Genomic DNA, 25,915 nt, shown 5'->3' on the forward strand with positions numbered 1-25,915 from the left:
CGCAGAACAGGTCAAAGTTCTTGATGGAGGGGTTCCCAGTGGCGGTACAGGTCTAAAAGCCAGGTGTGGAGGGCAAGGTCTGGATCATCTCTCGACTCTCGTCATGGTGGGTACGGAACTGAGATGAGGATGTTGGTACCGGTGTCCAGCAGTGAAGTGACGATTGACTGAACATCTTGTTAAATAGGAATTTGACTATAAAAACTGCAGAATGTTTTTCCAATGCAGATAATTACGGTGCTGATGTTGGAGTTGTTCATTGTGGTCGGGAGTCTGCACTGAATATCCAAGATTCAGGCTCCGTGGAAGCCGAGCGTCTGGCTTGATTCAACATTGTCGGGTCGGGACATAGTCAGTTGTTGTAACAGCTTAACTGCTAAGCATGTTGTATCATCTGTGTGCATGAGCTTATGTATACTTCTGCTATGTTTAGTATGTATCTCATCATTTGCTTGGGAACAAATTAAAGTTACTTATGACATATGCACATGTTTATTTCATTATTTTCTGAAACCAGAGTCTGTTTACAGGGCAAGTGGGTATATTTGCATTTACATTTCATTCACGATTCATACTTTTCTTTTGAGGACCAAGATATCTGTATATTTATACTGTGTGCATGCGTGTGTGTAAGTACCATAACAAATGTCTGCATGTGGAATACATTATGCGTTCTCTGCATACATTCTGTCAAATTACCTGTGACTAGTGTTGGAAATGAGCTTCAGCTTTACATTCAGCACACCGGACACTGGTTCTGCAACTGTCAATGTTTCTGTGCTGGAATTCGAATAATGAGGAGCAATTAAGTCTGTGGTCGAGATTTACGTATTCTGTACATGCAAGAATCTTTCTAGAATTGAGAACGTAATAATGAGCATTATTTGCCATCATTTGAATATGTATGTGAATGAACTTGACTCACAAGCATTGTAGTCTTGTTTTGGAGTAATTTGATTCCTGTGTGTTTCCGTCAGTGCTTGCACTGTTAAATTCTGTCATGTGTCCACTGTCCCTCCCTTTCCTGTAGGGCAACGGCCAACGCTGCCCTACCGTTACCATGGAAACACCAATGAGCGTGAACCACACCGGCCAAAGTTAACATTGAGTCGTGGGGCACTTTCAGATCTGCCCCAAGAAATCTGCCTGGCAACTAGACTGGAATAATGCGAAAACCGCGAGACCTGTACCCCGTGACTAAGAGAAAAAAAACATACAGTCAGAACAATGCCAGCTATGGGTTAGTTAGCTATTGCTAGATTTCGACAACTTTGGAAGAGTTTAAGTAATATGAATAACGTTATAACAGAATGACTGCTGGATTTTAACAGCAAAGTCATGGAGAGGTTCGCTTAAACAAAGAACCGCCGCACCAACTTCCTTTGTAAGTGATCGGCATTGCCGAGTCAACTTTTCTTCTTTTTTTTCTTCCTGGAGCTGAAGGACATTGTCTTTTTTACAAAATTATGCAAGTTATTTAAGATATATCAGTCTAATCTTTTTGCTTTGTCGCATTCATTTAACTTTAATGCTGTATTATAGTGCGTAGTATGCTGGCACTCTGAGATTCTTTGGAATAAAGAGTGCGTTAAAAATATAATGCAATAGTATTATTGTTATTATTATTATAGGCAACATCTTTGTGTTGTGCTGAGCGCTTAAGCATGTGAAATGTATTTGAAATAAGATTTCTGCTCCCTGCTGGCACTCAAAATGCAGCCCATAGTATATCTGACTGGTCTCTATAGGCCTACTGTTATAATAATCAGCTACCCCTATTTTTTTGACGGTGAGATGACGTCATACAAAATTGCCCCACAAGTAATTTCAGGCTATAAATTGCAACTGGTCTGGTGTAATCTTGACTTGTTTTTTGTTGTTGCTACTTTGTCTTTTGTTCCCTACTTTAGCTCTCTAAAAAGCACTTTGTAATGTCTTTTTAGAAAAGTGCCCCATAATCAATACATGTGTCAGAATAAAGGGGAAATAAATGTGCAGTACCCAATCAGCATGTGGCCGTCATGCTGCTGTGGTCAACGACTGAGAGCAGAACTGTTGCAGGAACACACAAGCTGCCAAAGAAAGCGGATTCATTCCCACGGATTCGTTGGCCAATGTTAGTGACAGTGCAGCATTCACTGTGGGGATTACAATTCTGCCCCATTTCCCCCCTTAATCAGGTCATGAATCAAGGTTTGCGAGGACACGCAACATCCTCCACGTCATGCTTCTATGCTGCATGTAAATACGACGACTTGTTAACCAACACTTTATTTAGAAACAGCCTTTATAAATTACGTAGATGTCACGGTGCTATTAGAGTGGACCCAAAAGCACAACTCAGACAGGAGTAACAAAGATGAATGTCTTTAGTTGAAAACAGGCTGGGTCAAAACTGGGAGATCAGTCCAAGACGCAAACATGTCCAAAAAGGGGCGGGGCAGAGAATCAGAGGTCAGGGCAGGCAGGCAGGGTCAGAACAGGCAGGTCAGGGATATATACACTAATAACGCTGAGAACTTGGCAAGAAAACACAAGACAATCTGGCAGAGGACAAGTGTAAGTGAGGGAACCTAAGTAGACAGGGACTAACGAGGGAATGGGCAACAGGTGAGATGGGCATGAAGACCAGGTGAAGGTAATGAGGGACTAACGAGGGAGTGATCAGAGGCAGGTGAAGGGAGTATGACTGACGAGATGGGAAGCAGGATCTGGAATGACATGATAGTTAGAGACGGGATGAAAACAACTAATAATAAAAGGAAGGTGTGGAGCTAAACTGTTACAATAGATGGTCGTGAAAAGCTTCAGAAAGTACTTTACAGGTATTTTTCCGAACTCGTTCCTTAACGCTTGAAGATAAAACTGATTCATGAACCAGGTCGATGATAGCATTTGTAACCTGTGATTTTAAAATTATTTTCTACAAGGTCAGTGCATCTACCTTCCACACCAAACCTAATATACGATCTAAGATAAATGAAACTCTTGGGTGCCACTGTTTGCAGCATGGTCTAATATTTATTATTATGAAGAATGTAATAAATGCTCAGAAGTAATTACCATTGCGTATAATAAAACATGAAAGATGATTGTTGACTGACATTATGGACACTGAGGATTAAGCGTAAATCTAGACTAAGAATGTGTTCAAATAATATCTCCATTGAAGGTCGTTTAGTCTCTAGTTTACACTAAATCCATGTCTGGTAAACCGGAATGTCTGGCGTTGAACCCAAGAATTAATGATGGCTTAATGAGAGACATTCTTAGTTGTGTTCAAATATTAAGTCTGTTTTTGTTTTTTTGAGCATTTTTCCTTGGTGCAGGCTGTAGCATGAGTATGCAGGAGCTGTTGTTTAGAATGTGAATACGACTCCTGCTGTTATTGATTCTGTCCGAGAGATGAGCCCTCTGGGTTTTTCTGATGTTTATGCAGGAGAATGGTGATGCTTGCTAAGTGGAAAAGAGACAATAAATCAATAGGCAAGGTGAGGGGAGAGCCAGGCGTCTCTTACTTCAGGACGAGTTTTCACATTTCACTTTTGTTTTCTTTTGATACACTTTAAGGGCCGAGTAAGTGGGCAGCAGCACTTTCATAGTGAAGCTGAGTTCTATCACCGTGGAGCTGCAGGTCGTCATTAGCTGGAAACAGTTTTAAAGAGATTCTATTTAATATTTTGTACTATCTGGTCCTTGTGTCTAATAAAAGTTTGATTGATTGACACTTATGTACCATATAATGACACTCTTATGTAGTGTGGCTAACCAGGGGAAAAGCAGAGCAGACAGAGCACAGGGGATGGATCCCTAAAGTCAGGTTGGGGGAGGCGGTCAAGGGAGTCCTAACCCAGTGCAGGTGCTGCAGCCAATGGGCACATGGGAGTGGTCACACCTGCAGCCCATCAGGTGATTAGAGGAAGCATATCTCCTCTGCACTGGAGCACAGCGGAGAGAGCAGACTGAACAGGAGACAACAAGGTCCTCAGGAGAGGAGCCGAGCACTCTCTCCTCTCTCCGGCCCACACAGGAGAAAGGAACCGCCTCCCACCAGACGTGAGACCGTAGGCCAAAGAGCCCGACCGGGAGGAATCATTTGTTGACTTTGTACACCTATCCCCTATCCGTTTTATTAAAAGACACTTTACGTGACGACTCTCTGAATCTCCCGATTCTATTCTGAATCTTACCTCCACGTCCCCAGGGTTGCCACATAGCCATATAATGACACCCTAGGCAAATACAGCTGACCATAGATTTTAAAGTCTGTATGTAAAATGTACATTATAATAAAAACAAACATTTTCCATGAGTCAGTGTATAGATGCACTTCAAATGCAGATGTCAGCACATTTGGCCATGGAGATGCGAGGGTACCCTGATGGAAGTCTTCTCGGTGCATGCTGGGATTGTTCTCCTGATCTCTGATAAACACGAGTAATAAGTGGACACAACCTTTTGTTTATTTGAGAAAATGTGTTGGTTATCTCGAGATAACAAAAACAAGCGAGCATGGACGTTCTCGGCTTCAGTGCTATACAAGCTCAGTGAGTGGATATTTCTTACAGAAAAGCTCTTGGGAAGTTGCTCATCTTTTGTACTGATGATTCAACCAGGACAGTTTCCTGGTCAAGCCTTGGGAATGCACCAACATTGGGACCCAACTTTGGTCGTTCCATGGATGAATGTTTCCAAAACCAATTGTATTAAAAGTGAACATGTGACAGCAGAGTCAAAGTGGTTGTTCCGTTGTCTCTTTTTAAAAATTAAATAACGCCTCGCAGCCATAAACCACTGTTGTAAAAGAGATGTAGATTAATTCTACAACAAGATCCTCTCGTTATAAATCAGCACAGACCGATCAAACGTGATTCATTTGAAGTAGTTTACTTTAATTTGGACCCATACATGTTGCAAATGGCATGTCTCATCAGTGGATTTCACTGGCGTCCTCAGAGGTTTACTGTGGAGGACAATTGAGGAAACTGGAAACGGTGGTATCTATTTGTAACATCTTTAAAATGTGATGGGTGGCTGGGTGTAATGATCCAGCTGGTGGCACAGACAGATGGAGAAAAGGGCAGCAGTGTCACTGCCTCCTCTGGTTGCCATGGTGAAGTGTGGAGGGACGGACATTGTAAGTAAAGTGAAAAGAGACTGAATTGTCATTCAGCAGGAGGCGCTGACGCTGTGTAATGAATTGTCCTGGCCTTTTTGCACACACAGGGAGGGCAATGATCTCCCTCCAGCCACCTTCCTCCGCGCAGCAAGTGAGAGACCTCACGCTGTTGATTGACTTGTCAGGTCAGCGGCCATATGTACCCCGGAAATATAACAACTCTGCCTGTGTGATCGTGGGTTGAAGGCTGCGGTGGGCTCTGCTTTGGCCTATGAAAGGGACACCAAGTGGAAATAAGCCCCCTTTATTCAATATCGATTTACATTTTTATATAAAAATTACTTACATTTAATACATTTCTTCAAAATACAAGCAGCCAAACAACATACAAATCAAATACAAAATTATAAAATTTCTTATATTTATCATCCTTTTCTGTAGCATCAGATGCGTTGATAATAACTCTTGGTAACCTTTCGTAGCTGTGGTAAATCTCTTCCTTGTCTAAATCTGTTATTCATCTGTGGATATATGAGACCTAGAAAAATATGGTATTCAGTATCTGTCTCTTCAGTGTACAGTACAAGATCTGGGAATCTGATCGGAGAACATTCAAGGGCGGCTTCAATCTCTTTCACCAAATGATAAGTCCATGTGGTATATTACGTTTGAAACGGGGCAGATGGAGCTCCATGGTTATGGAAAAGACAGGATAACATAATGTGTGAGGAAATATTCTGTGGATAGTATGGCCTTCACTGGAAATCCAGAAAGTAGATCCTTCAGAAAAAAATAATAATACAAAACCTTAAAAATATCAAGCTTCAGTGCTTGGTGGAGAAGCTTTGTGGTCCATACGTCATATGACATTCCCACTTAACTCCTCAACGATACTTACATTTGTTCAGAAAATTGAGCCAACCTTCCTTCGTTACCTTCACAAAACGACACGCTGTCCGGATTCCACTTAAGCTACAAACAGTTATGGGTACAAATTTATAGCGCTGCATTTCAAGGTTTAAACTGTGCACAAGTGTGGCTTATGGTGTTAATAAAGTTTTTGCAAATCAGCAGCTTAACTTCAGTGTCATAATTTATGTTTGACAAACATTAGAACAGTAAATGGAAAATGAATCTCTTTAGCACACCAACAAGGACAGTATGCTGATGCTAAACCAGTAAAACCTAAGAGCCTCATAGGAAAGAGAGACATTCTTGTTTCCTCCTTTATATTATACATTGTACAATGTGGTAAAAAAGAAGTACAAAGTGTAAAGTTAGGCTATGCGGCGGTTTCATGAATTGTCCCCTCTAGTTTCTTTGGGAGTAGCTCTCTCCTCTCATCAATACTGATGACTGGCTTCCGGCAGTTTTGCCCGTCGATATAGATCTTTGCATACACCGGGTTGGAGTAGTTCATGGGCTGTAAAGGGAGGAAAGAAGATATGTATTTATATAAATCCCTTTAGAACGGTGAGATTCTTAAAGCTGCATTAATACATGTTGTTGTTCTTGTTGTTTTGGAACAAGCTGAAAACAACATCTGACAGATCATCTTGTTGTCAAGTTGTTGCGGCAAAAATCTAGTAGGTACGGAACAGCATCATCAATCATCTGGAGTCGTGTTTTGTACACTTGGTGAACCGTTTTCGCTCATCGGGCTCAGTCTTCAGCGAGCTGCTCACTGAGTCACTGAGCCGGGCCGGCAGCTCAGTCCGTGGAACAGCTCGTTGTTGTTAAGAGTTAGAAAGAAAGAAAAAAACATGCGCTAAAAGTGACAAATAAATTCTAACTCAGTAGTGTGAGTTCATTAGATGCAACCTCCTGTTTCACATAACGCAAGGGCCATTTTAACTAATGTTTATATTTCTCAAAGGTTGATCTGTGCAGTTTTAGGTACGGTCCGCTTGATCATCAAGGTGTTCTATCTGAAGCAGTACAAAGAAAAGCACAAGACAAGACTCCTCGATGCTATTGGTGGATTGTTATTCAGCATGCACGAGTACGGTAACAGACAGCAACATGCAGGTAGAAGCCAATTTAAACATAAAGAAGCCCGCTTTCTACATTCTGAAGTACAGTACAGTCGTAGCTTTAAAAACATTTTTTTTCGATGTTTGGAAATGAAATGCTGATCGCACAAATGATGTAGGAAACAGATATAGAGGACTGTGGATGTTACCTTGACTCACTGCGAGCTAATTAATTAATTTGGTACAGGTAATTAAAATGTTTGCCAGGTAACTGCACAGTGCACACTGCTTGCCTACGTGAGGTGAATTTATTTTCTGGAGGGCAAACACAAAGTAAAGTTTGGAACATTCACCTGTCCGGGGATTACCTCCTTGGGCACAGAATTGATGCCCAAGGTGTGAGGGTCAGTGGATTTTACACACCAGCCCTGCAACACAACAGGCACCACCTCTGTTTACATTGCAACGTTAAATTCACTAACACAGCTAACACCAAACAGTTTGTCTCATGTGGCGATGCGTGGCCATCTCCCTTTAATCCATCGACAATCTTTCCAAAATCGGTAAAACTGCACTGGGTTAAAGGAGTAGCGATTTGTCGTGGGCCAAGAAAGTTTAGTGGAAAACAGAAGCTGGTTCAGATTCGAGCCAACGTGCCTTTGTGCAAAGTACAGCCAGATTGGACTGAGAATAACAGATGTCAGAGTTGGCAGGGCAAGAAGCAATAGCATTAGGCTTGAAGCTCGAGCAGGAAAGCTAGATAACAACATCAGCAAAGGTGTTATGATTCATTTGATATGCTGAGTATTAGTGTGGGGTTGAGGGCCACCAACAGAAACAATCCTTTTGATTCTTCCCAACACTACATATCACATTATCACAGATGTCGAGTAATTAAACTGAGAAATAAGACGAGAAGTTTTTTCAGGTTACACCCATCTTTTTAAAATGTCATTCTATGCTGCAGATGTAAGGAGCCGATGCACTAGCAACTCTGTTTAGTTGGGAGTGATCGACAGGTTGTCACTAGTTTCATGGCTAGAGATTTGGGTGTAGCAATAATGCTCCTGAACAAGTTTAATCATTAGTGTGCTAACGATTGGTATCAATCTGCTTCTATCTTCTCCCTTTGGCAAGGTGTAAGAGGACATGATTGTATATGGGTACTCAAGTTCTTAAAGTAATGTAAAGCACATTTTCTAAATGCATAAATTAAATTAAATGTCTGGAAACAGAGGAATTCCTGTCAAATGAGTTCTGAGAATACTGACAAACTTGTTTCCAGTTCAATAAACTTCAATATTTATTCAGTGCATTGGTTATGTTGGACAGCAACATATTGCTGCTGCCGTGGGAAAACAAATTTCTCATCACATGAACATCTCTTGTTTTAGCTCCATCCCATAAAAAAGTACACATGACATGGTTTAATTAGTCTGTCCAAAATAACATGTTTAACAAGAAAATATTCTTGTTAAAACTGAATAATTGGACACGACATGATAATGAAAACAACATGGAGAATGTCATGTGAAACTGATTATATTTAGTTGAACATTGAGCTCATGAAGCCAACCTTGTGAGGGTCCAGTGTGAAGTTAGGTCTCAGCAGGCTGCCTGCATCCGCATGGTTGTCATGGTCCACTTCGTACATGTTGTATGACGGGTTCCCGATCTCCACGTTTATCCCCCCGTTTGTCATGGGCTGCCTCTGGACCCGTTTCCCCCTGAAGTGTACAGAGCCATGAATAATAATAATAATAACAATAGATTCCATTTGTAAGGCACTCTTCATCCAAGAATCTCAGAGTGCCATGAATCAATAACATGATACACAACATGCAGGTCAAGGGGCTGTTCAGCTCCGCCCAGCTTCACACAGCAACTTGCATTGTACTCCTAACTACATCACTGTTCTGGGCAGGAATACAAGCTGAATTATAATCGCAGGTGTTCTGCTGAACATGTCGAAGCAAGCAACACACTTTTCGTTTGTAAAGCAAAGATGTCCATTCATCTTCAAAGCTGCGTCGTGTTGGATCTCTCATCATCTGTTGTTGCTTAGAAGCCTCTTTCCTGGTTATATTGTATTCATTTATTTATTTTCTTACCTTTGCTTCCGTCTGCAGATGAAAACACCCGCTACCACCATCACAATCAAGATTACCAGCAGGACCAGAGGCACAATGATAGCTATGCTCCCTAAGAGACGGACAGAGGAGAGATGGCGTGGAGAGATGAGTAACGACTGAAAAGAGCTGCGATGGGCTCGGATAGTGACACATCGGGTGTAAGCATGCCTGACCGTGGCTTTAAAAAAAGCCTCCTTTTTTCCCCTGAGCTCGGTCGACGGCCCACTTACTCGTTTTACAGAACAGCTGTCCGATACATATGGGCTGTACAGGAATATCAATGTGAAGGAATATATATATATATTCTATCATAATATAGGTCATAATATGTTTTGAATACCTGCAAATATCTTCGTACGGAATTCAGGACGAGCAGAAGTGACAAAGGTGACATGGTAATTAGAACGTTTCAATGTTTGACCTCTCATTAATTTGCAGACAGAACGGTCACATGACTGAACTGTGATGGTCTCCCACCAGCAGCTCCTCGAATTCATACAAAGAAAACTTGCTGATTGAAGGTTTTTCTTTTCAAATACTGCAAACTGGAAAGGTTGGATGGAGTTCAGGAATTCTTTAATTTGGTTGCCAATCAGTACCAAGTCCAATTGTGTGGTACGGTTTGGAGTAAATATAAACCTCCCTGTAAAAATGTGTGGATGCTTAAATTTCAGATGTACAAAAATGCCAGACTCTGTGGTAGTGAAATACATGTATTCATTTATACAGGAAGCTGTGAGGTGTTATGATTAGTCTTGGAATACTCACCTCCTCTGGTATTGTCTGATCTGCTGCTTTTAGGGGCGGGTCTCTCACACTGTGTTCCTGCCCAATTAGCTGAACACCTGAAGGAGGTCAAAAGAGAGTACAAATAAACTACTGTTAGAATATGGGTCCTCGCAGTAAGCTGCTGTGAAAACACCGTAACAAAATGAATGACATTATGATGTGACCGTGGCTTACAGATACAAACACATTATGATTCAGTCTGGCTATGAAGTGCTTTGATTCAACATGGACAAAACACCACCTGGAGAGAGAGCACTATGTATATACATGTTGTGTCCATAAACAGTGTGTGTGAATTTACATGTTAAATATTCAGTGTGGAAAATATCAAAGGATGACAGCGGGACAACAAGTCGTCATCTCATTCGTGCTCCAATGGGATCCGATGGTTGTGATGTATGACCCTTGTTCGAGGAGGTGAGATCTAATTTCACACAACTGACGCAGATGGGTTTGTAAAGCATGAGTGATCTGGTGGGTGCGACTGTATGATGACGGAAATATATGACTCTACATTGCATGCACTGTAAGAATCAGAACATCAGGCTATCAAAAATACGAAAGCAGCCCCATACATACAATAAATTAATTACACCCTGAACGAAATGTCACAGCGACTCATGAATTTTAATGAGTTGTTGGGAGTAATGGAAAGTCTGAACCTTTTATCGGAGGCTTAAACCACAAAAAGACATTATATCAACGTGGGTGGAAGGCATAAAAGATAAACACTCATTACCGATGATATGTTCAGCCGAGCAAGTTATACGTAGACATGATGACTGGTCAATAACATCTTTAACTTTCCATCATGCAAAGGTTGCAAATGCACAGAATGATGCCCACATCACGGGTTTTAGTTCACCGCCCCCCAAATCCTGTGTGGGTGATGACCGCAGGAGATGGGTGGCAGTGAGGGGCAGCGGAGGGACGGTCATGCAAGCAACTGATTATGTAATAAGTGCCACAAATTATAATAGCTGCCGAGAATGTTACACTGTTAGGACAAATGTAGCTTTAATTTATAGGATGTTAGTTTACTATGAATACAATAAATATAAATGTATTACTACTGAGGCCAAACTGCTGTTATTGATATCATTAATAATGCTATAACTAATAACAACAACATTGATATTAAAACAAGTAATACAAAGTGATATAAAAGTAATAGTTTCACCTTTTGGGGAATACACTTAAGCGCTAAATAAATATGTTACTAAACATCAGTTTATTAATAAAGTAATCTTAGGCTATTAACTCATTTAGTTTAAAGTCAATATTATTACAATTGACAAAATGTATCAATGAGAAAACCTTCTCTTTACAGTTCAATTGCAAAGCTGTGACTGTTGCTGGTACAAGGTTGCGCAACAACTTTACAAGCCTACTTATTACGGTCCAGCTAATACGATGACCTGGCCTCCTTTGACAAAAGACATTTCATTCAAAATAGAAAGGCAGGTAGTAATCTACGAAACGCAGTTACCTCCAAATGGCTGAAAATAATCTCAATAAAGACAAAGAGCTTTTCAAAAATAATTAAATGTGATCAGAATCTAGTGAAATAATGATGTCATGATACTGTCTTTTCGTTGACACTGTTAAACCTATTTTGGCTTATTACCTTATTACACTTATTGCATGATGAGTTGCTACAAGGCGGCACTGTGACAAAGAGCCCAAACACTGGACTGAGGCTGGAATGGAGCCGGATGGCGGTGGGGTGGGGGTGTGGACAAAAGGGGTGAGTGGGCTCTGAATACAGCTGGAGAGGTGAGAAGGACCTACTTGCAGCGTGGTTTGTTAAGAGCTGTTAATGTGCACATCCCCTCATTCTGACAGAAGTAATCGCAGGGGTTGGCCAGCTCATCACAACGTTGGTTCTTGAAACCTGACGTGCAGCTGCAAAACATTGTTTTGGGAGTGATAAAAGGGCCCAGAGAATGTATATTGCTGTTTGATGAATGACGACCGACACTTCAATCCCTTTTAGCAGCTTCAGTCAAGGAAATGGAGTAAGTCAATGTTGTGTCTGCAGCAAGCAAATTAGCAAAGTAAATAATATGAACACAAGTCAACGTTACTGCTCACCAGGTGAGGGTAACATCTGCAAGAGAAGTATCTTTTACAGAGGTCACGCCTCAAAGGCGTGTACTTTCTTGAGAAATAAGGTATTTATGTATATCAATTCATTACCAAAGAACCAAATGTAACAATGAAAAACCTTAATTTTATTTTCATTAAATAAAAAAATTAATATCTAGTGTACAAAATGTATTAAAAATACAATAATAGAGATTAAACTGTATTGTGAATATCACATCCTAACACATACACAGAAAACACAATCATACTGTAATGTCGACTGTCCGTCTACAGTCTAGTACTCCCCTCTACATCATATATTACACAAACACAGGACTTTGAAATAAATACAATATATGTTTGTATAGAGAGCTGAAATTAAACCGGAACTCACGGTTCCTGTAAGAAAAGCCGACTCACATTTGCGATGCGGACAACCAATAAATCCAACCTTACGAGGCTTGCCTCATTTATTTAGATGATAATTTAGCTTTATTAAAATCTGTGTTCATTTATTAATCCAGCTCTTGCACATAGGAGGTTATGATTTCAGCTCTCTATAAATTAGCTGTTTAATAAAATAAACAATATTGAACATTTTTGAATGGATTCGACACTGTGTATACATTAGTCTAAAAAAGCTTTGCAATATTTTTAAGTTCACGATTGAAAAAAACAAAAGTGTAATAGGAATTTGTTTGCACCTAAATGTTTGAAGACTTAAAATAGGATATATTAGGGAATATATACAGCGAGAGAGTGAGCTAAGAGTCGTTTGCACCCGGATGACTCTTATATATATAAACTAAACTCTCGTCTAATTAAACCATTTGATGTTGTTTCATTTGAGAAGAAGATGAGAATATGGGGACCTGTTCAAACCGAGGTCCATTGGATCCTGTTTGCCATCCTGTAAAGACATCCTTAAAAAGTTATATCATAGTTGGTCTGAAAAGACAGTTATTCAGAAATAGAATGAAAAGTGTGCCACATGAGAACATCTTTTCATCTGAGAGAAAGTAATGCTCTTGTACATCTCTCAAAGCCAGCTTCTCAGCTACTTCATCAGAGATAAGTTCTACCTCAGATGAAAATACTGTCGTGCTTCTGGACTGACTGACAACGCAGTTGATGAAGTAGGTGCGATGTTCCTCATTTTGGGGGGAAAAGCTATTGCAAAGTTGAAGAGCTGTTCAAGAATCATTTATTAATAAATCTCCAAAGTGAATAGCCGTGAGAGCGAGGATGTTTACCAATGGATGTCTTGGATCATACATTTTAAATTCTATTCAATATTTTTTTCCATATTTAATACAAGAATCATCGTTGCAACTGATGCAGTACCGCCCTGCAAGGTTTTTTGCTTCGGGAAGGCTTGATGAAATATGCATTTACTCAGAGCATTAAGGGCAAACATTATGATTTCTTGACACAGACATATCCATCATCTCACATAATCTCTGTTCTGCGCAGCAAATAAAAAAACACATTATCAAGATCGATTAACCTCCTTGAATAAAATAATTTGCATAGAAATTGATTCTATCTCCTGGAATTTGTGAGGGATGACCGCAAATTTCAATTTAACTACAGTGGACAATGGTCAGTTGAAAAGAAAGGGTTTGGCTTTTGAAAAGGATTTCCAATTTCCTCCTTGGAGAGATTTTTAATGCAGTACTGCATGTGATTATAGTTGAGGTGGGATTAATCTATGGGCAGCGCTTCGTCTTTCACAATAATTCCCTTGCGTCTGCCAGTCAAGCTTTTGTCTGTTACACGTTTTTGGCATCGGATTTCATGGCTCGGATTTCATGGCATGACATAAACCTCAACTTCTTTTTTTAGAACTTCTAAAACCTACAAGTGAAGAGAGTCGGAGAAGCCTGACATCAGCTCTTAACTGCAAGGAGGAACAGTGTGATATGTTGAGAAAGCAAGCTTTGAAGGGGCTTTTTTAACTGCCTAAAAACCTTAAGCCACAGTAAGGTGTCACACAGCATACGATGGTGCACTGGCACTCCCTCCCTGCTGCGCCATGGCCTCCACATAGTGACATCAAACCTTCCTCAACTTAAGGATTTATTTCCAGAGGAAGACGTCTATCTTGTCCTCCGAGCAGTGGAACGGTACCCCTCGGTGACTTTTAGTGTTGCTTCGAAGGCCAGGCTCTCTGGGTAAGAGAGCCAGCATTTGAATGGAAACCGTTTGAATAATAGTGGAGAACATACATTTTTTTCTCCCCCACTTTCCTTCACCCATTAAGCAGTGACTTACTGACAGAAAGGCAGGTTGGTGTCGGGGTCCAGGTGACAGGTGCCTCCATTGTAGCAATATCCGTCACACAGCTGACAGCTCGGTGCTATTCTGCCATTTGTGCAACTGGGGGATGAAGAAATAATGGATGCTAGCGACAAGCACAAAACTAGACTTTTACAAGAAGAAAATTAGTCAGTGGTGGTTTTGACAAACACATTCATTATTCATACAAAGCAGAAGAGTTCACCTGGATTATAAGTCATTGACGTTAACACAGCTTTAATTGCTGAAGCGTGTGTGGCCCAAAACATTTTCAGATTTAAACAAAAAACAATTAATTCTGCCTGCAACCTGCGTATACAGCAACTGAGCGCTGAGGACACGCTGTAGAACTGATGCGTTTCCATAAATGGAGAGAACCACACAGCCCTGGCATTCTAGCTAAATGGATGAGGGACAAAGTGAGCAGATACCAAGCACTCACTTGCAAACCACATCTCCCGTCTCCTCGTTAATCAGGCAGGGAGCTCCGTGGCATCGAAGACACTTGTCCACCTCGCACTTGTTTCCCTCAAACCTTGCAGGACACACACACTCCACATAGCCGCTACTGGATAGCGTGCAGGCCTTGGAGTTCACACAGTAGTGATGACAGATGTCTGTTCCGCAGACACAGGGATAAAAGAAGAGAGAGAGGGTAGTGTGTAATGAGAAACTTGGAACATAGTTTCATCTGGTCTGATTGGAATTGTACAGGGCTTTAATGGGACTCAATTACCCACATCAAATGACATCTTAGCCACAGATGAAAACGTATCACCCCTCGGGCAAGCAACGTTAGGAAAATACTAATGATGTGCGGTTCAAATTGTTTCCCCACAACCCATTATGACAAGGCAATGCAATACATTATCACCTCAGCACAGAAACACCCAAAGGTTCTTTTGATGGTTTTGATTTTGTTTATCTGCAAAATAGAGGTGGATGTGATATTTGTGGAAAGAAAATACTTCAGGGGGTTGTTTTTGTTCCACACTCTGCGTGTGAACTTTAAAGCGTTTACTTCTATAGATTTAATGTAGCATAACTGAATTAAAATAAATGCTTTGTTGTGACTGTTCCTGCGGTTACTTAAATGTCAATTATATTGAGGCCAAGGTCATGACCCGCTTCATCAGTTTGTTGTGTTTGCTGCCACCAAGCAATGGATGCAGGACTCACGGTAAAGACAGCGCTCCCCAGTGTATTCTGCCATACAGCGGCACACTGGCTGGTTCCCCTGAGTGATGTCGCATGTTCCCCCATTTAAACAGTAGTTGTCACAAATCCTCTTCTCACAGAAAGGCCCTGAGAAACCGACAGGACAGCGGCATGTGGGCTTACCTGGACAAGAAAAGGGAAGATTAAGAGAGCATGTAAAGAACAAAAGCAACAATTCAAGATCAAGATTCAAGATGTTTTTATTTGTCACATACACACACAGCAGGTGATGAAAAAAAGTGTTCATGATCTCAGAAGGAATGTGCAAAACAAAAGCACAATTAAAACAAAAAAAAAAACAACATAAGTGTGTGTGTGTGTGTGTGTGTGTGTGTGTGTGTGGGGGGCAAGGCAGTTGTGGGGGTGGGGGTCTGTGGGGTCATGTGGGGTCCTGTGCAGGTCTGGTTCATCTCAAACTCCTCCCTGCCTCATCTCTGTCTGTTCTTCTCCTGTTCTTGCTACGTAGCTCCGCAGCAGCGCCTGCAGAAACAGCAGCTGGTGGTGAGACCTGTGGAGGGTGTGATTCTGCACCTCCGGTTCTCTGTCTGCTCTAGTTCTGCACTTCCAATAGTGCGCCTGTCCCGTGTAATGACAAAGTGTAGTTCAATGTCCTGAGCAGAGCCTGACTTGCCTGTGATACCTTGTTGCCAAGGCTGCCTGATGCTTCCCTGAGAACAGCTGTCAGGATCCTCTGGGAAACTCTCTGAAGGACTCTGGGAAGAAGGATTAAATTTCCTAAATTTCCTGCCTTGCCTGAGTGGGGAGTGCCTGTTTTACCATGTCAGTGTCAGCCTGTGTGATGTGGACTCGATGTGTGACCTCGGTGATGTGGACTCCGGCACCCACCCTCCCTCCCACAGTGGTCCCCACTCTTGTTGTTGTGGTGTCAGTCGTCCTGTGTTGTATCCTGTCACTTGGTGATTCATGCCCCTGGTTTGTCCCAGCACCAGAGGAGGCTGTTGTCCTGCACCAGAGCTAGGCCTTTCAGACTTCCTCCAGCCTGTCCCCACTACTTCTGTGTCATCCGGGAACCTTGGGTCCGGTGACTGTGTCATGGCTGAACCCTGTGTCTGTACAGGAGCAGTGAATGTGTGTTGGAGTACACCAGGGGGCGCCCTGGACAGAGTGGTTGGGGTGAGGCGCCAGGGGCACCCTGTGTTCCCTGGGCTGCCAGGGTGTGGAAGTCCAGGGGCTGTGCGGGGTGGGGGTCCCCAACTCAATCAAGCAGCCGGGGGGTGTTGAGTCCCAGCTCATGGTGCTGAAAGGCCAGTCTGGAGGCAGCTAAATCAGCTTTCATCCTTCTCACAAGTATTGCCTGCGTATCCAACTCCTGATATATAGTTTGTCCCTATGTGTCATAGACCACCAGCGGTGTTGCACTGGATAACATGATCCATTGTGTGTCCAGCTGCTGGAAGTAACTTCCAGCGCTTTTGTATGAAAATAGTATACCCATCAAATGCACTTCCTGTTTGAGTAACCTTGTAACATGGCCCAGCTGTTTTGACATTTCATCCAGTACTTTGGTGAGAGTAAAGGCAAAGATAATACATCTTCCATCCATCATTTTAAGACACATATTCATGGCTGGGTCAAGGGGTGCCCTTTTACTCAGTCATGTCCTCCAACTCTAACTATGGGATCCCCAATCATCCACAGGCCAGAAATAATATGCATATAATTCCGCCAGTGTGTTTTGGCTTTGCCCACCAGTTTCTTCCTTGTCAGACATGTCTGGAATATCTCCAACAGGGCAGCAGGGAGCATTCGAATCACATGTCCAAAGGACCTCAAGTGGCTTCGATATGATGTTGTGATGTTCGACTTCATGTTTTTTCTAATATATATTTAAGTCCTAAAGGTTGAAAAGCCTTTTCGGTCATACATATTCCTATATTCCACACCTGGGTAGAACTTACCTCCACATCAATAAGACTTGTGAATCAAAGACATCCGAACCACCGATAAAGCGGATAAAGCCCACATGCCAAAAGGTTTAGCGTCGAGACCAGGCATCTTTAAAAAGAACACGACGGTTCCTGTCATTTGAAGTCGTAAACTATTCTGATAAGTTTCATTATAATTGGTTATTTTATGCAATAATAAAGGTGTGCGACGCCATGATTGACAGCTGTGAATAAATGCTGCTCTGAAATTGTACGTAGAGTAGGAACGCCAGGAGAAGATTTAACTTTGACTTTCCTCGCTCGCAAGCTGTGGCCGTGCCCGTTTGGCCCTAATACCTGGCTCCGGCCCCCGATTACGCAAGAGGGAATCAATCGGAACTTTGTCTGTGCGCCATTTTGTGCTGGGCTTGTGAGGAACCGGGGATTTATCAGAACATGTGCTGCATCTGAAAATGAGGTTGATGAGAGCAGTGAGATTGAACCAAAACGAAGAGCTGAAAGGCGCTGAACTACTCCGCAGAGGCGAGAGGAACTTTAGGGTCTGATGATAATGGTGTCCATCACTATCAATGACACTATTATCATACATCCACTGGACACCCTGTTAACATAAACAAATGGATTAGCAGTTGTGTTGTCACAGAGCTCATACATAAAAGTGTGAGTCATAGATCAGTATGTACGTGTAAAGCATGAGCGTCAGACTTGACTCCATATTCACTACACTGGCCATCTTCCTCTCGCTCCAGTTCAGCCTCGGTTGTGAACATGCCTTTGGGATATTAGTAGAGATGCAAACCACAAGTTCATGCTCCAGGCATGAACTACTATATCGCCGTTTTGGTGACTGCAGTAATGAGCACGATACAAACTACTTCCAGACGAGCTTTGTGCTGCGCCCCACTGCACTGTTAAAGTGGAATGAGTGTGATGCATCTTTGGCACTAGTTACAAATTATCAGCAGGTGGAAATGTTTCAGGAAAATCTGTTCATCATATCCCCTCCAAAAACAGTGCACACACCACAATTTATTCACATTTTCATAATGGACAGGTGGTGGGAGTACCAAGGCTGGTCTTTCACACGAGGCTACTTGGTAATTTCACACTCCACAACTCTGTAGCTGGGATAATCTGGGTTAGAAATGTCAAAGTGACAATTACTCTGCTTTCAGTCACGTCTCTGTTAAGGCTGCCAGGGTTTACGCTCTCTAACCAGGCACTACTTTAATCTAAAAAAATATATATAATTTAGCTGTAGGAACAGGGGAGCCAAGATGACAAATAATGCATGCATTTGTTGGTTCAGATAATGATCCATCAGTGCTATCTTCACTGGGTTAGAAGTTATATTTGACATACTGTATGGCCAATATCAATGTACAGTATACATACATATCTGTACATGCTTTATGCACACAGTTTTCATCAAAGAAACTAGCTACCATCAGATACAGTAGATCCTAATTGGTGTTGTGTTACAAAAATGTTAAAACAATGAAAAAAAAGCATCGATACTCAAGAAAGTTGTATCTGTTTTTTTCTTCTTTCAAATTGGCAAATATGCCACCCCTAAACATTTGCATATTTGTTTTAGCTTGATCATACATTTGGCGATGGTTACAAACTTAAAAGTACATGCATATGAATAAAATAGAAGTAATCTCGCTCTGTCCTTCACTTTTCTTGTCAAATAGCCACTGCAGTATGCTGTGGAAGAAGAGATTACCAATAATATTTCTGGATTGTATTGTGTATTTCACCATTTTGGAGGACAACTCACAGATAAAGGACACACGAATATGAGTGTCTCAAAAAGTGGAACAAATAGTTTTTTGGGTGTAAGATGAGTTCTATGAATGAAGGTAAATGTGTTTGTGGATGATTTGGGTTCCTAAATGAATCATCAATAGTTTCCCAAATCCTTTTCCAGCAGCCATAATCCTGCAGTCGGCCCAGGTCCCTACACCACACCTGCTGGGTGTACAGTGATTTAGAAGTAGCAATTGACAGCAAACACTATCACTGACACTAACACAATGTGTTTCATCATTTTCTGAGGAAATAGTACAAAGCATTTTTTTTCTTCACCTATTAATAAAAGTCATAAAAGCATTGAAAAATAACCGTCGTCTGTCCTTGGTTCAAGTTTGTGTTTTGTTGCCAAAAGTTCCATTAGAGTGTCAGTAAACCAGTTATCGGGATGGGAGAGAAGCAATTCAATGACACCGTGTGTTTTTATAGATACACCTGGAAACTGTCCAGCTACTAATTGATCGTGAAGTTGCCTTCAGTCCTGTTTTATCACCCAAGCAGGGACTTTAGGAAACCCATTTGATCATATCCCTCGCTCATCTCTAGACACATATTGTGATGCCTCATAGACATGTGTTCTATGTAGTAAGACCTCTTTCTCACGAGGAAAAACTAATTGCCGTACATTAATGAAAGAGAACGTCCCTTCAGCACAATACATATGGCATTAAAGCACTTCCCTCTCAGCTGTCCACCACCATAAATAATAATACAGTTCATCATTCTGTGTCGCATGTTGGACATCTTTAATACTTTTAAATCCCTTGGATAAGGCTCTCCAAACCACATTTTTGGTTTCAGGGCAATCGTTCCGCTCTCTTTAATGACGAATGGAAATGGATATATTGTGGGATGATTGGAAGATGATGTATAGTGTTGTAAATCAATGATAACATTTTCATTAGGGTTGTACATCCCGATTCAATTCCACCGCTGACATCTTGGCATATATATTCATATACATTTGCTAAATTGTGGGGTAGAACTTGATCCGGAAACCATGAGCGCATAAAAGAAGACCTTGACATTTGAGGCTTATTCAGCGGGAGCGTCATTGAAAATAAACTGCTCAACCGGCAGATCTAATGTGGCAAATGTGAGCTGAAGTGAGAAAGACATAGAGGTTTAAAGGAAGACAAATGTGGTTGAATGTCATCATTCAGTCAGCATGAAAAAGGAAATGCGTATGCAACTTTGAATTGAAAATGTCTGTGACAGCGACATGTTTTCTCAGCTAATTTAATCAGTAGAATATAAAGGGATGCAACACACAAACCATCTATTCATACAAACTGGATGCTCAGACTGTAGTGAGGAGAATAGTTCAATGTATTTATGAATACATGTAAACAAAGAAATTAATTAAGTGGACACAAAGATAGGAACACCTGTAAAATGAAATGCAATTGCAGGGAACAATCGCGCTGCAGATGTTGTTCGACAGTATTTTTAGAAGGAGCATCTTTAGAAGCAGACTTACCCAGGGGTGAGCCCATGCAGCTGCCTCCGTTTAGACAGTAGTCTGTGCAGTGGTTGACCTCGCAGCGCTCCCCTGAAAAGTCAGGCCAGCAGTAACACCTCCAATCTCCTTTCTCATTGGCTAAGCATCGGCCTCCGTTCTCGCAGGTGGGACGGCACAGTTCACCTTTAAAACAGCAAAGCCCGTAATGTTTATTGTGCTGCAGTGTGTAACACTCAGTCACATCAACCAGTGCTATCCTGCTAATGTCAGTCAGACGCAACCATACAGGTGAGAAGCAGGGTTTTCAAATTGATCCATAGAAACCGCATGCAGGAGGTTGCTCTAATCCACCTCAACACACATCAAATATTCACAATGCGATGTGTTTTGGTCCCAGCTATGAACAACTATGGGTGTCTGTTTAAATTGAATGTCTGTGCTGTGTTTTAATACATTCCCAGTGCTGTTGAGTGGATATCAACATTTCGTCAAAGTGAGAGTTGTTTCTGACAACACAAGCCAGGGTTTCCATCATCCAACACTATAGGTGCTGCTAAATCCTACAATAAGTCATCTTTCTATGGCTAAAATGTAAAAGTAGGCCTACCTGAGACTATGGCGTCACTACAGGTGCCGTTGACCAGCACCTTACCCTCTGGACAGGTACATCTGGCACCAGTCGGGTTGAGCAGACACATGAAATCACAAGACATTCTCAGGCATGGATTGGATCCTGTGGGGAAAAATAATAAAAAAAGAGGCAAGAAGATAAATCTCTTCATTTGGCCTGAGATGGGAAAGAGAGCTTTGTTTGTGAAAAGTGTGTTTGTTCTGTCTCAGAGAAAAGCTATTTATATTTCAAGTGTTTTAATTCGAGTTTTCAAGAGTGTTATTTACTCGAAGCCCAGAGAGGCGAACGCATATGAATAACGTCACATGAGCCTCTTCTCCAGATTGAATAATCAACGACTGCAAAACGTGTAACGAATTTCCCGTTGTCTAATTCATTATCAGCTCTCTGAAGGGCTCTTGTAGAAAACAATGTCGATGTCGTGAAAAAGTACTCAAACTGAATTAAAATGACACAACATGTGGGTTGCATTGGATTAAATACTAATACTCAGGAGGTGTAAACTATGAAAGATCACACTTTACAATTAAAGTTTGGATTTAAAGCAACACAAGACATCTGGTGCTCATAATGAAAACGGACATGTTTGAAAACTTTATAAATCTTCCGAGGTATAGTTTTGTAAAGTTCTGTGATGAAATGGTATAATTATGTTTAGGTCTCTGACTAGTTATTCATGGTGACACAGTATATACTAGAGATAATCAGCGGTCAGATTTCAACGATAAAAGCCCAGAACCAATCGAAATGGCTGTTCGGAGTTGTGCTGAAGATATCAGGCCGCCATGTCATATCTTTTTGCAGGCTGTGCACATCTTCTGCCCACAGACTTCACACTACTCGGCTGGCCTAATGAGTCTCTGGGGAAGAGAACAGCTGCCCTTTAAGTGAAAAACTGAACAAGACTGAGCTGTCTGATGTCCTATAACCATTAACACCAGAGATGTAACAAATAACTCAAGTGGGTCTAGTACATGAAGGAAGGAAGAGGATATGGTTGTATTGATTAACGGTGTCTCAGCCAACAGATGGGTATTTTTCTTTATGTTGCACACCTGAAACAGTTACACGCCTCAAAGAGAGCTTCAATCAACCGTAAGAGCCTGGGCTGTTTTTTGATGTCATATTTATCCAATAGGTATCACTTATTATTTAAATATGATATATTTTCATCCCTTGAACACCACAGATTCCGTTTTTAAAAATGATTTCCCTTTTAATGAAGGCATTCGTCATAACATGTTCGCACACTGAACTGATTATTCATAACTAATCATGCACCTATAGTTTAACTCAACATTATATAGTGGATTGCCTTCGCAAGCTATACTTGGTATTTACTAAACTGCAACTCTGTTTAGTGTTTGATTGAGCTGAATGTGTTCCTCCTCACATTATGTCCTACCCGAGATCCCTCACCACATGTTTGAATTACAAAAATAAGACTTCAGAGACAGCAAATATTGGTTTAAATTTCCATTTTTACCATATTCTCCGTTTTCATTTAGCTTTGTTTATATGTAACTTAGGTCCAGACATCCGTAATCATTAATTTACATCCAGACGCGCAGACCAGCCGTCACTCAGTCATTGAATAATTGACAACATGTATTCTAACGTCGGCGCAGCAATTTTTTATGATGACCTTCTCTAAACTCTCTCTACATGCACTTTATTAAGAATGTTTTACACACAGTAAAGTGCATGAATGTTAATAAATTAATCTACCAAGGCATTCTTCGGCTGATACTCAACAGTATGTTAGATAATAGGGAGCTTTTTGAATATAGAATGGATACTTTTTACATAATACATAAACAAAAAGCGATTGCCAAAACAGCTTACCGTCTTGCTGTTTGTAACGATGGGATATCAAAGCATTAGTGGGATTCTCCATCCCTAAATTGAGATATTCCACCGACTGTTTGCCGTACTTGTGAATTTTGAAGACCTCATGTTTTAGTCCGGTTCCGTAGATGTAGTCTTCAAATATATCAATTCTGTATGGTTGGGAAATCCCTGTAAATCCAACAGAGACAGCAGAGAACATCAAGAAACCCTTAAAAAACACTTGGAAGAATCCAACAGAGACAGCAGAGAACATCAAGAAACCCTTAAAAAACACTTGGAAGAATGACAGTTTTCATTCAGTGGCAGATACAAGAAAGCAGGAACGTGTGTGTGGGTGCAGTGTTCTCAACACACATTGCTTTGAAGCTTACCCACAAGCACTCCTATTGTTGCAATTATTTGATGAAAAGTTGAGGAACCCATAGTGAAACAATAATAAATAATAAAAATGTGTGCTTTGTTTTCCAGTTATCTTTACCTTGTCTGTCACTGATTGTCACCAAAGGATCCGAGCCATCCAATCTCATGCTCCCTATCTGTGAGAGCTCAGGATCTGCCCAGTATAATCGCTGGTTGAAATAATCAATGGCCAGCCCTGTGGGAGGATGAAAGAAAGAAATGTATTTACCTGAAAACATTAAACAGGGCTCATCACAGAGTCCCTCAAAGCAGGAGATCTCCAGGTCAAGATATATGTGTGTAGCAGATGAACAGGATGTGAAGACAGTCTCTCTTGTTTCCATCCCTCTCCGGCTGTTTGCATTCAACATTCATTTGGTTGTGTCAAAATACTATAGTCGATCTACCATCTCCGAATGCACATATTACAATTTAGAATCAGTGACTCACTTTTACTTTCTCCCAAAAGTCTGACTGTATAATCGAGCACCTGGCTGGGGCGTTTAAATAGGTTTGCGTTTTTCTTGAGATGATTAATTCCTCTTTCTGTGTCCAAGACAGAGCACGGGTCCCTTGAATTAAAGGAGGCCAAAGCAGCTCTTCAAAACTAGATCAGCACTAAGTGTCTCCCTGCAGACACACCAACACATTCTGAGTTGCTGGAGAGCATTTATTCTCATACATTTTAAAGCTCTGACTGCACTGGGTGAACAATATATACTATACTGTGCATATGTGGTACGTCAAAACATGTGAATATCCTCTTTAGTTACACATTAGTATATAGGTCATAACATACTCCATAGGCTATTTGTTGTCCAAACGTTTGTTCCTGTGGGTATACATCCAGCTCTACTACCAATGCATCTACAGTAATGTCAATTAATGAGACATCCAATTAACAAGCAAGTTACATCTTTCTGTTACATTTCTTGAGTGTGAATTTGCTCTTGAGGTTTAAGTATTAGCTAATGAGCTTGTCGGCCAAGTCAACATCTTACAGTGCATTGTATATTCAATGGCTCGTTATGAATTACAGAGATATGCATATAGTGCATCACATCTGTTCATTACCTTCGCATTGAAAATGCCGGAAGGTTATGTTTTGATCGCCGTGTATTTATTTATTTATTTGTATGCGTGTTATTCGCAAAACTCAAAAAGTATTGAACCGAATCGCATGAAATTTGGTGGGATGATTGGTTATTATCCGGGGACCATTTGGTTAGATTTTGGTATCAATCGGGTCAAAGGTCAAGGTCAAGGTCATGGAAAGGTCAAACTCTTTTTTTACCATAGCACAATACATTTTTGTCCAATTGGCATGCAACTAATGCCAAAATGTTCATAATTCAATGCCCAATCTTGTGATATGCGAAGGTATGCGCTCTACCGAGTGCCCATTCTAGTTATGTATGTAACGTCTGTGTGAGTTTATATATGTTATTTCTTTTCTTTTTCATTTATCTAATTATCATTTTTTCCATGCACTGTTTATTTAAGAATTTAATTACCTTCGCATTGAAAATGCGGAAGGTTATGTTTTGATCGCCGTGTATTTATTTATTTATTTATTTATATGCGTGTTATTCGCGTAACAAAAAAAGTTGTAAACCGAATCGCATGAAATTTGGTGGGATGATTGGTTATTATCCGGGGACCATTTGATTAGATTTTGGGATCGATCGGGTCAAAGGTCAAGGTCATGAAAAGGTCAAAATCTTCTTTTTACCATAGCACGGTCAATTGTTATCCAATTGGCATGCAACTAATGCCAACATGTTCATAATTCAACGCCCAATCTTGTGATATGCGAAGGTATGCGCTCTACCGAGTGCCCATTCTAGTTTATTCTTGTGTTACTCACAAACTATCGCTCCTTCGTCATTCTAACATTCTAAACGGTGACAGAACCTTCAGCTTATAAATTACATGGACGATCATGTACAATACAATAATGACCTGAAAGAGTCAAAGTGTTTAAATTGACAAAGTATGAACATAGGATCAAACAATATATTGACTTGAATGGGAGTCAAAGCGGCATGTTCAACTGTAGCTGTCCAATAATGAAAGTATCCTGAGGAGTTTTGATGACCAGCAGCATTATTACCTTCGCATTGAAAATGCAGAAGGTTATGTTTTGATCGCCGTGTATTTATTTATTTATTTGTATGCGTGTTATTCGCATAACAAAAAAAGTTTTAAACCGAATCGCATGAAATTTGGTGGG

The 25,915-nt window shown here is 40.9% G+C and overlaps 1 protein-coding gene across 1 annotated transcript in view; it reads right to left on the reverse strand.

Moving 5' to 3' along the window:
- Positions 1–5,251: 5,251 nt before the first annotated feature.
- lrp1bb (low density lipoprotein receptor-related protein 1Bb) overlaps positions 5,252–25,915 on the reverse strand; it is a 237,367-nt gene continuing 216,703 nt past the window's right edge. Inside the window, exons 80-92 of the mRNA XM_056434519.1 lie at positions 23,762–23,878; positions 23,278–23,451; positions 21,409–21,534; positions 20,820–20,984; positions 15,579–15,740; positions 14,842–15,016; positions 14,376–14,480; positions 11,805–11,918; positions 9,993–10,069; positions 9,204–9,294; positions 8,669–8,819; positions 7,446–7,520; positions 5,252–6,542 (exon numbers count right to left, since the gene is read on the reverse strand). Coding sequence (XP_056290494.1) covers positions 6,402–6,542; positions 7,446–7,520; positions 8,669–8,819; positions 9,204–9,294; positions 9,993–10,069; positions 11,805–11,918; positions 14,376–14,480; positions 14,842–15,016; positions 15,579–15,740; positions 20,820–20,984; positions 21,409–21,534; positions 23,278–23,451; positions 23,762–23,878 — 1,673 coding nt within the window. The 3' untranslated portion in view covers positions 5,252–6,401. The remainder of the gene's footprint in view (positions 6,543–7,445; positions 7,521–8,668; positions 8,820–9,203; positions 9,295–9,992; positions 10,070–11,804; positions 11,919–14,375; positions 14,481–14,841; positions 15,017–15,578; positions 15,741–20,819; positions 20,985–21,408; positions 21,535–23,277; positions 23,452–23,761; positions 23,879–25,915) is intronic.

This window comes from Pseudoliparis swirei, chromosome 2, assembly GCF_029220125.1.
Source record: "Pseudoliparis swirei isolate HS2019 ecotype Mariana Trench chromosome 2, NWPU_hadal_v1, whole genome shotgun sequence".
Taxonomy (NCBI): Eukaryota; Metazoa; Chordata; class Actinopteri; order Perciformes; family Liparidae; genus Pseudoliparis; species Pseudoliparis swirei.